The sequence below is a fragment of the Argentina silus genome, assembly GCF_951799395.1.
Source record: "Argentina silus genome assembly, chromosome: 9".
Classification (NCBI taxonomy): Eukaryota; Metazoa; Chordata; class Actinopteri; order Argentiniformes; family Argentinidae; genus Argentina; species Argentina silus.
In genome coordinates, this window is record NC_139663.1 from 23,464,013 (window position 1) to 23,475,967 (window position 11,955).

Here is an 11,955-nt window from a genome sequence, read left to right on the forward strand (position 1 = left end):
GGTACAGCCGTCGGAGCTCCGCCGCAGCGACAGACGCGCTTTTCTGACAATCTTCACCTTCCTTTCACTGACGAACCAACATGAAGGCCGTTCTGGCGCTGCTCCTCTGCGTTCACACCGCATCTGCAGGTAAACGAGCTGCAGGACCTTTAATCCAGGGAAACTGCTGTTGTTTTCAACTTGTTTTACCTCCTTCACTTAAGACGCACTTTAGGTTATTCTCTCGATAAAACTACGTTAAAACTACCTCATAACGACGTTAAAACTACCTCATAACTACGTTAAAACTACCTCATAACTACGTTAAAACTACCTCATAACAACGTTAAAACTACCTTATAACTACGTTAAAACTACCTCATAACTACGTTAAAACTACCTCATAACTACGTTAAAACTACCTCAGAACTACCTTATAACTACGTTAAAACTACCTCATAACTACGTTAAAACTACCTCATAACTACGTTAAAACTACCTCATAACTACGTTAAAACTACGTTTCGATGATGTTTGGTGGATCAAATCATGGGGTGTTTGACCTTCATTAAATGATTTAAACAATGAAATTCAGTCAAATTAAAATAAAACGTGTTTCTGTGTCTCGTCCATTTGATTGATTCTCCTCAATCTTTGAGTTCAGACAAATGTTGTTATTTTAAGTCTCTTTGGATAAAAGCGTCGTCTGCTAAATGACAGAAATGTCAATAGAAAATGTTCCTTTCCTGGAAATCAATTCAGGACTTTTATTACCGAGTGGTCGTCGGTTTAATGACAGTTGATGAAACTATCTGAGACATGTTTGATATCCTGTTGTATTTGTTACGACCTTCATGTCTTGTAATTATCACATAAGATTAGTTGAATGTTGTATAGTTCAGTAGATAACTAGTTGTATAGTTCAGTAGATAACTAGTTGAATGTTGTATAGTTCAGTAGATAACTAGTTGTGTAGTTCAGTAGATAACTAGTTGTATAGTTGAGTAGATAACTAGTTGAATGTTGTATAGTTCAGTAGATAACTAGTTGAATGTTGTATAGTTCAGTACATAACTAGTTGAATGTTGTGTAGTTCAGTAGATAACTAGTTGTGTAGTTCAGTAGATAACTAGTTGTATAGTTCAGTAGATAACTAGTTGTGTAGTTCAGTAGATAACTAGTTGTGTAGTTCAGTAGATAACTAGTTGTATAGTTCAGTAGATAACTAGTTGTATAGTTCAGTAGATAACTAGTTGTATAGTTCAGTAGATAACTAGTTGTGTAGTTCAGTAGATAACTAGTTGAATGTTGTATAGTTCAGTAGATAACTAGTTGTGTAGTTCAGTAGATAACTAGTTGTATAGTTCAGTAGATAACTAGTTGTATAGTTCAGTAGATAACTAGTTGTATAGTTCAGTAGATAACTAGTTGAATGTTGTATAGTTCAGTAGATAACTAGTTGTATAGTTCAGTAGATAACTAGTTGTATAGTTCAGTAGATAACTAGTTGTGTAGTTCAGTAGATAACTAGTTGTATAGTTCAGTAGATAACTAGTTGTATAGTTCAGTAGATAACTAGTTGTATAGTTCAGTAGATAACTAGTTGTATAGTTCAGTAGATAACTAGTTGTATAGTTCAGTAGATAACTAGTTGTGTAGTTCAGTAGATAACTAGTTGAATGTTGTATAGATCAGTAGATAACTAGTTGTGTAGTTCAGTAGATAACTAGTTGTGTAGTTCAGTAGATAACTAGTTGTATAGTTCAGTAGATAACTAGTTGTATAGTTCAGTAGATAACTAGTTGTGTAGTTCAGTAGATAACTAGTTGAATGTTGTATAGATCAGTAGATAACTAGTTGTGTAGTTCAGTAGATAACTAGTTGTGTAGTTCAGTAGATAACTAGTTGTATAGTTCAGTAGATAACTAGTTGTGTAGTTCAGTAGATAACTAGTTGAATGTTGTATAGATCAGTAGATAACTAGTTGTGTAGTTCAGTAGATAACTAGTTGTGTAGTTCAGTAGATAACTAGTTGTATAGTTCAGTAGATAACTAGTTGAATGTTGTATAGATCAGTAGATAACTAGTTGTGTAGTTCAGTAGATAACTAGTTGTGTAGTTCAGTAGATAACTAGTTGTATAGTTCAGTAGATAACTAGTTGTGTAGTTCAGTAGATAACTAGTTGTATAGTTCAGTAGATAACTAGTTGTATAGTTCAGTAGATAACTAGTTGTATAGTTCAGTAGATAACTAGTTGAATGTTGTATAGTTCAGTAGATAACTAGTTGTATAGTTCAGTAGATAACTAGTTGTGTAGTTCAGTAGATAACTAGTTGTGTAGTTCAGTAGATAACTAGTTGTATAGTTCAGTAGATAACTAGTTGTATAGTTCAGTAGATAACTAGTTGAATGTTGTTGCTGCTGTCTGAACCTGGACCCTGTTCGGCTCCGCTTCATTATAATGATTATGTCAAGTTGATGTATTTACTGTCGATGTGAATCACCTGATCAAAAAGAAAAAGCATCTCAGTTGTGTGTCTGTGTTGCCGTGGTGCTGAGCCCCTCAATGCCCCAGTCATGACAGTGATGTTAATACCAGCAGTGGCCGGTAGGTGGCGCTGCAGCCCCTCTGGAGCAGCAACCAGCTCCATGCTCAGTGTTCTCGCTGTGTGTTGCTGTCTGACTGACATGATTTGGGGTTTAGAAAAGGGGTTCATTAAAGTATTTCATGTTGAAAGCTGCAGTATTCCAACCCTCGTTAAAGAGAGTCATGACTGATTCATTTCCCCTGAAATGTTACAACAGTAAAAACAGACTTTTCATCATGTTGCCACGGTTCCTCACCACCGACAAACGTGTTCAGTTCATTACAAACTAACTGGTGCTGCTGTCATTTCACTTCATGCTTTGTCACACGTTTAAAGTCACTGAGCAGAATTGTCCTTATTGTCACCTTGTCCTGCCAACCGCGACCGCTGGTCTTAGAGGGCATTGGAGGAACGTACGGAGGATGCATGACATCACAGTTCAGTCTGGCCTGAAACAACAGTAATAGTATGACAGTTATGAGCATCATCTGACTCATCTGTCATGCAGGCTCTGTCAGGAGGGGAAACATGTCTTTTATATCATAACGGCCATTTAGCTTGTTCACTCCAGACTGCACTACTGATGTCCAGTGACATTGTGATGTGGTACACATGAATCCTGTGTGTGTGGTGACGTAGTACACAAACGACGACTCCACCAATGACAGAGAGCCTTTATGTCTCAGGGGGGCTGGGAGAGCCTTTCTGTCTCAGGGGGGATGGGAAAACCTTTATGTCTCAGGGGGGCTGGGAGAGCCTTTCTGTCTCAGGGGGCCTGGGAGAGCCTTTCTGTCTCAGGGGGGCTGGGAGAGCCTTTATGTCTCAGGGGGGCTGGGAGAGCCTTTCTGTCTCAGGGGGGCTGGGAAAACCTTTATGTCTCAGGGGGGCTGGGAGAGCCTTTCTGTCTCAGGGGGGCTGGGAGAGCCTTTATGTCTCAGGGGGGCTGGGAGAGCCTTTCTGTCTCAAGGGGGCTGGGAGAGCTGGCCAGGACTCCTGGAACAGATTCACATCTCATCTAGAAACACAACACAGCTACGACATGTTGACATGATAGATTCTGTTATAACTTAGACAGTATAAGGAGACGGGTCTTAAGGCTGCCTTCAACACATTCATTTACATTGTTACAACCCGGCTCGCGAGGGGAAAGGGAAGCAACATAAAACCAGGTGGATTTGGTCAATTATAGTTATTTTATTAACAAGGAACTGAGATAGTTTTATAAAGGTAACAAGGGTCATCAGAATCGGCGACTACTACAAAGGAAAAAGGGCCGGCAGGGGCTGTTCAACTCAAACTAACAGAACCAAAGAGAGCTCCTAAAAGACAGCAAAACCTAAACCTTCATGGTTTAAACTAAACCTCACTGTCTGAATGCAGCGGACAAAACTTAAATACAGTCAAGAACAGCCGCCTCTACTCCTCCAGCGTCTAAACAAGAGTCCACACCGTGGTGCAGATCAGTACAAAACTACACTTGGCCCAACTTTCTAGAACAATAACACATAATAGTTGAGTGCGTTATGCACCGTATCACAATACAAACACAAGTGTCTCTACCAAGTCTATCAAGGGAACTGTTCAAACACACACAGCCCCTGACTGACAAGCTGGCCCCACTTTTCTACGCCCCGCGCCGGGTCCTGATAGGTTACGGGCGTAACAACAACAACAACATATTATTATTATCATTATTATTATTATTATTATTATTATTATAGAGATACAACAGAGCTGAAGGGTCTTGATGAATCCAGGATACTAATAGAAACACATCAGAGCTACTGGAGGATGATGTTCTAGACTGTTATATTTATATTTAATAAATTGTAAATAGTTTCTGCCTCCATGAATGTGTTTAGTTGTGCAGAAGGAAAACAAGTTGTTCGGTTTTTCTATTTTTTCTCCAAAATTTAAGTAAAGTATGATCAAGGATGAGGAGGAGAGGAGAGGGGGATGATAGAGGATGAGGAGGAGAGGAGAGGGGGATGATAGAGGATGAGGAGGAGGAGAGGAGAGGGATGATAGACAGTGTTAGGGGATGAGGAGGAGGAGAGGAGAGGGGGATGATAGAGGGTGTTAGGGGATGAGGAGGAGGAGAGGAGAGGGGGATGATAGAGGGTGTTAGGGGATGAGGAGGAGGAGAGGAGAGGGGGATGATAGAGGGTGTTAGGGGATGAGGAGGAGGAGAGGGGGATGATAGAGGGTGTTAGGGGATGAGGAGAGGGGATGATAGAGGGTATTAGGGGATGAGGAGAGGAGAGGGGGATGATAGAGGGTGTTAGGAGATGAGGAGGAGGAGAGGGGATGATAGAGGGTGTTAGGGGATGATAGAGGGTGTTAGGGGATGAGGAGAGGAGAGGGGGGTGATAGAGGGTGTTAGGGGATGAGGAGGAGGAGGAGAGGGGATGATAGAGGGTGTTAGGGGATGAGGAGAGGAGAGGGGGATGATAGAGGGTGTTAGGGGATGAGGAGAGGGGATGATAGATGGTGTTAGGGGATGAGGAGGAGGAGAGGGGATGATAGAGGGTGTTAGGGGATGAGGAGGAGGAGAGGAGAGGGGGATGATAGAGGATGAGGAGGAGAGGAGAGGGGGATGATAGAGGATGAGGAGGAGGAGAGGAGAGGGATGATAGACAGTGTTAGGGGATGAGGAGGAGGAGAGGAGAGGGGGATGATAGAGGGTGTTAGGGGATGAGGAGGAGGAGAGGAGAGGGGGATGATAGAGGGTGTTAGGGGATGAGGAGAGGAGAGGGGGATGATAGAGGGTGTTAGGGGATGAGGAGAGGAGAGGGGATGACAGAGGGTGTTAGGGGATGAGGAGAGGAGAGGAGAGGGGATGACAGAGGGTAGAACAAACACAATGCTCTCCTGTGTTTTTGGTCGACTGAAGAACAAGAAAACTGGTCCTTTTCTAGAGTTTGTAAAACACTTTTTCATTCATCCTTTCATTCCTGTTTCTTCTAGTGACTCACTCCCTGCAGTACTTCTACACTGCATCCTCTGGAGTTCCAGACCTCCCAGAGTTTGTGGATGTGGGGATGGTGGACGGTGTTCAGATATCTCACTATGACAGCAACACCAAGAGAGAGGTGCCCAAACAGGACTGGATGAACCAGGTCACTGCAGACGACCCACAGTACTGGGAGAGGGAGACTCAGAATTTGATGGGCGCCCAGCAGGTCTTCAAAGCAGACCTTGTTACTCTAAAGCAGCGTTTCAACCAGACTGGAGGTGAGAGACAGAACTTCTCACCACGGTTACGTTCCTTCTGATGATTTGAACCATCATTGATGTTTACAACTGTTGTTCTCTTGGAAAGTGACGACACAGACTCAAAGACTTACACACTCACACACACACGCACACACACACACACACACTCACGCTCTCACACACACACGCACACACTCACACGCATGCAAGCAGATGCACACACACACACACACATACTCACGCACACACACACACCTACACGCACACACTCATACGTACCCACGCACACTCACACACGCACACATACGCACGCAGACACACATGCACACACACACACTCACATTCACACACACACGCATGCACACACACGCACACACACACTTACGCACGTGCGCACACACACTCACACGCACGTAGACACACACATGCACACACACTCACACACTTACAGACATACAAACTTGCACGCACGCACACACACACACACACACACACACACTCACTCACATGCACACACTTACACACACACTTACGCACACACTCACATGCACACACACGCACACATGAACGCATGCAGACACACACATGCACACTCACCCACGCACGCAGACACACACACACACACATGCACACACAAACTTGCACGCACACACACACACACAGACACTCACACACGCATGCACACGCACACACACTCACACGCACACAGACACACATGCACACACACGCACTCACACACACACACACACGCATACAGACTCGCAGACTCACGCGCACACACACACGCTCACATGCTCACACACTCACTCACACACGCACACACACTCACACATACACGCACGCACACACACATACGCTCACACGCACGCAGCCACACACACACATGCACACGCGCACACACTCACACACTTACAGACACACAAACTCACACACACACACACTCTCTCTCTGAATCCACATGAACTGTGTCTGTCTCTGGAGTGAAGGTGTGACATCACTCTGTTTTATTACTGCTGATAGACGATGATAGAGAACCCTGAACCTGTCTGTCTGTCTGCCTGTCTGTCTGTGTCTGTCTGTCTGTCTGTCTGTCTGTCTGTCTGTGTGTCTGTGTGTCTGTCTGTCTGTCTGTCTGTGTGTCTGTCTGTCTGTCTGTCTGTCTGTGTGTCTGTCTGTCTGTCTGTCTGTGTGTCTGCCTGTCTGTCTCTCTGTCTGTCTGTCTGTCTGTGTGTCTGTGTGTCTGTCTGTCTGTCTGTGTGTCTGTCTGTCTGTCTGTCTGTCTGTCTCTCTCTGTCTCTCTGTCTGTCTGTGTGTCTGTCTGTCTGTCTGTCTGTCTGTGTGTCTGTCTGTGTGTCTCTCTGTCTGTCTGTCTGTCTGTCTGTGTGTGTGTCTGTCTGTCTGTCTGTCTGTCTGTGTGTCTGTCTGTCTGTGTGTCTCTCTGTCTGTCTGTCTGTCTGTCTGTCTGTGTGTCTCTCTGTCTGTCTGTCTGTCTGTCTGTCTGTCTGTCTGTGTGTCTGTCTGTCTGTCTGTGTGTCTGTTTGTCTGCCTGTCTGTCTGTGTCTTTCTGTCTGTCTGTGTGTCTGTCTGTCTGTCTGCCTGCCTGTCTCTCTGTCTGTCTGTATGTCTCTCTCTCTCTCAGATGGACATATTGCCCAGTTGATGTATGGCTGTAGTTGGGATGAGGAGACTGGAGTCACAGAGGGGTTTGATCAGTTTGGTTATGATGGAGAGGACTTCATTGCATTTGACCTGCAGACGTCTACATGGATCGCTCCAACGCCACAGGCCTTCATCACCAAACAGAAGTGGGACAGAGATCAAGTCTATAATGAGAACAGAAAGCACTACCTCACCCAGACCTGCATTGAGTGGGTGAAGAAGTACCTGCAGTTGGGGGAGAAAACTCTGAAGAGGACAGGTACAGACACACTGACATCACCTCACACCACATCATCACATTCAAATACTTTGAAGTGGAACAATTACATTCTTTTGATTTTCTGCTCTTTTTTTTCCTGCTGTCCTTTCCCTCCCTCTCTCTACCCCTCCCTCTCTCCCCCTCCCTCCCTCTCTCTACCCCTCCCTCTCTCTCCCCTCCCTCTCTCTCTCTCCCTCCCCCTCTCTACCCCTCACTCTCTCCCTCTCTCCCCCCTTCTCTCTCTCTTCCCCCCCTTTCTCCCCCTCCCTCTCTCTCGCATCCTCCCTTTCTCTCCCCCTTCCTTTCTCTCTCTCTTCCCCCCTTCCTCCCTCTCTCCCCCCCTCTTTTTCATCTCTCCCCCTCTCTCTCTCTCCCTCCCCCTCTCTACCCCTCCCCTACCTCTCTCTCCCTCCCTCTCGCTCCCCCCTCTCTCTCCCCCTCCCTTTCTCGCTCCCCCCTCTCTCTCCTCCTCCCTTTCTCTCTCTCTTCCCCCCTTCCTCCCTCTCTCCCCCCTCTCTCTCATCTCTCCCCCTCTCGCTCTCCCCCTCCCTCTCTCCTCCCCTCTCTCCCTCTCTCTCCCCATCCCTCTCTCCCCCCCTCCCTCCCTCTCTCTCTTCCCCTCTCCCCCTCTCTCTCTCCCCCTTCCTCTCTCTCCCTCCCTCTCTCTCCCCCTCTCTTTCTCTTCCTCTCTCTCTCTCTCCACCCCTTCCTCCCTCTCTCCCCCCTCCCCCTCTTCCCCTCTCTCTCCCTCCCTTTCTCTCCCCCTCCCTCCCTCTCCCCACCTCTCTCTCTCCCCTCTCTACTTTTCGACCTCCCTCTACCTCCCTCCCTCCCTCTCTCTCCCCCTCCCTTTCTCTCCCCCTTCCTCCCTCTCTCTCTCTCCTCCCCCTCCCCCTCTCCCCCCCCCTCTCTCTCCTCCCCCCCAGTCCCTCCCTCAGTGTCTCTGCTCCAGAAGACCCCCTCCTCTCCAGTCACCTGCCACGCTACAGGTTTCTACCCCAGTGGAGTGATGGTGTTCTGGAGGAGAGATGAACAGGAGGTGTTTGAGGATGTGGAGCACGGAGAGGTTCTCCCCAACGACGACGGAACCTTCCAGAAGAGCACTCGCCTCACTCTGAAGCCTGAGGACTGGGAGAAGAACCAGTATGACTGTGTGGTTCAGCTCTCTGGGATGAAGGACGACATCGTCATCAAACTGGAGCGCTCCGTGATAAAGACCAACAGAGGTAAGAAGATCCAACGTGATCATTCTCAGTGAGTCAAAGTACCTCCAGCAGAGCACCATCGTCTCCCTCACTGAAGGTCCTCATGTTCTCCATCTCTCAGTGGCCCTGGTCAGTGTACCCCTCTCTGACAACATGTTCACTCTTCACATTCACAAAGTCACTTCAGGAACTCTTCCTGAGTGACAGAGGAAGTGGGTTGGTTGAGAGGAAACCAAACTGTGACCTCAGTTCCAGTCTGACTGTCTGTGTTGGTTACAGGTACCACTGACCCCGCCCTGGGCCTCATCATTGGAGCTGTGGTCGGACTCCTCCTCCTGGCCTCCATCATCATCACTGTGTTCTTCATCATGAAGAAGAAGAGGAGCAAGAAAGGTGAGAAACGCCTCCTCTTCATCATATCATCACTGAGGTGTTGTTGTCAGGATCTTAGCAGTGATGAACTAGTCTGGATTGGTCAGTTTTAGTGGAGTTGGTAGATGGAGATGTTTCACCAGGAATAGTGTTGTGATGTGAAGTCAGGGCTGTAGAAGTCGTGCCTCTAAGGATTCTAAAGTGAACACAGACGTGTTATCAGGTTTGATCCTGTCAGGAATACCATATACACTAGAAATACAGGATGTGACATGTAGTTAGTAAAGTCTCATACATGTTGTTTAGTTAGTAAAGTCTCATACATGTTGTTTAGTTAGTAAAGTCTCATACATGTTGTTTAGTTGTAATGTTCTACTAAACTATAAGAGTCAGTAATATCTTCATGTCCACCTCTGTGTTTCAGGCTTCTCCCAAGCTAGCAGTAAGTATTCTACACCTTCATGTTGTATTTACTAATGTACACTGAACTGAATGACAATCATGTGTGGCTGTTCACCTTGTTTCTTTTACTAGAAACCATAAAAACTGAAATATTGACCTGCTTCAACAGCTAATTTAATATTGTGTCTATTTGGTTGTTTGGTTGTTGTTGTATTTGATACTGTGTGAATGTTAATCTGCTATGGTGTGTCTTGGCCAGGGCTCCCTGGAAAAAGAGATTCATATCTCAATGGGACCTGGATAAATAAAGCATTAATAAATCCATGTAAATGTTGTTGAGGTGTCATGTGACTGGTTCCATGTCAGAATGTAGTTGTGTGTTCCTCGTTAGTTGAACTGGCGTTGTCTTGTTTCCTCGTAGCTTCTGACGATAGTTCCAACAACTCTGCACCCAAAGCATGAGGTTTCTCTGCACTGATCAACCAGGTGAGATTCTAGTTCTGGAAACAGACTTCAAACATGCATCTGACACTAGTCCTCTGTTGACATGAGTCAGTGATTTAGGGCCGACATGTTAGGCAGTTCTAGAGTAGGTGGGTCTCTCAAGTCTGGTCTCTTTGACCTTCAGAGGAATACATTACCTCACTTACATCACTGAACTCAGTATTGACCTTGGCTTTCTGTGTGTGTGTGTGTGTGTGTGTGTGTGTGTGTGTGTGTGTGTGTGTGTGTGTGTGTGTGTGTCCTCACAGGAGAGAAGCAGAGACTACAGGAGGATATGAAGTCATCTCCTCTGACAGATTAAGTCAGATCAATGTGCACCTTGACACAAAGACACAGTTCTCTAAAACAGCATTTTATCTGATTATAATTCATATTGTTCCTGTACTTGATTAGCGGATGGCAAAAATATACAGTCACAAAAATCACGTTTTGAACTTCATATATTTGAGGTTTTCTAGGATTTCATCCTAATTCACACATACTTCCTTCATATAAATCAATATCTGAAATCATTAAAGTTTGTGTTTGAGATTATCTGCGCTCTGCTACAACCTGGACACCTGCAAACTAGTTTTTTTATCTGTGTTGTTAAAATATGAACAGAAATATGATCGGTATCAAACTATTTTGGTCCAACAAATTCCCTGTGACGGTGTTGCTGCTGACTCCTCGGGGTCCAGTGATGCTCTGCTCTGTCATTGGATAGTCGTTATGTTCATGGTGTAAAAATCATCATCTCCAATCTTTACAGTTTCATAGTCATGAGGGAGAGGGTTATTTTAGTGTGCTTTGTGTGATTCTATTGTTTCTGTATCAGTAGGGAGAGAAGCTGTTCTTGGGAAATAAATTGTGTGTAAATCAGGTTTATTTTGATGAATAAAATGGGGTTGAAAACAAACTAATGTGTGTCTGAGCCTCTACATTGAGCTGGGTGGGGTGTGGAATCAGCAGACTCCCAGATTAACACATTTACTTTCTATGTTTAATGAAGCAGAAAACCACATCAACTGCCAAAGCTTGTAAGATGATCAACCATGATGGTTTGACATGATAGTGTGGGTTAACCCTAACCCTAACCTACACAGATTACCCCTAGTCTAACCCTAACCCTAACCTACACAGATTACCCCTAGTCTAACCCTAACCCTAACCTACACAGATTATCTCTAGTCTAACCCTAACCTACACAGATTACCCCTAGTCTAACCCTGACCCTAACCTACACAGATTACCTCTAGTCTAACCCTGACCCTAACCTACACAGATTACCCCTAGTCTAACCCTAACCTACACGGATTACCTCTAGTCTAACCCTGACCCTAACCTACACAGATTACCCCTAGTCTAACCCTGACCCTAACATACACAGATTATCTTTAGTCTAACCCTGACCTACACAGATTACCTCTAGTCTAACCCTAACCCTAACCTACACAGATTACCCCTAGTCTAACCCTGACCTACAGGGTCCTAATGAAGAGTCTAACCCTGACCTACAGAGCCCTAATGAAGAGTCTATCTATCTCCCTAGCTCATTCAGGGCCGAGGGCGACTTTATTCACCAAAAATGCAGAAATGATGATGCGTTATTTTGTAGCCAATCAGAGTATTGTTGCTAGGTAAAACACCAGATAAAACCCTCGGCCCTCGAGGTGGTGAGGGTTGTGGAACTGTTTGGCAGTTGGTGACAAAACCCTGACACAAGATCTGACCAAACGGAGTGATCTGAGATCATGATGAGAGGACATGTGATCAAACTCAACCTCGTCA

At 45.3% G+C, this 11,955-nt stretch overlaps 1 protein-coding gene across 1 annotated transcript; it reads left to right on the plus strand.

Annotated features, from left to right (window-relative positions):
* Nucleotides 1-10,598, plus strand: LOC310809858 (major histocompatibility complex class I-related gene protein-like). The gene is made up of 8 exons (XM_083677378.1): nucleotides 1-129; nucleotides 5,536-5,802; nucleotides 7,424-7,702; nucleotides 8,629-8,928; nucleotides 9,187-9,300; nucleotides 9,704-9,721; nucleotides 10,103-10,167; nucleotides 10,434-10,598. Exons 1-7 carry the CDS (start codon nucleotides 81-83, stop codon nucleotides 10,141-10,143), a joined length of 1,068 nt encoding a protein of 355 aa, XP_083533504.1. The 5' UTR covers nucleotides 1-80; the 3' UTR covers nucleotides 10,144-10,167; nucleotides 10,434-10,598.
* The last annotated feature ends 1,357 nt before the right edge of the window (nucleotides 10,599-11,955 follow it).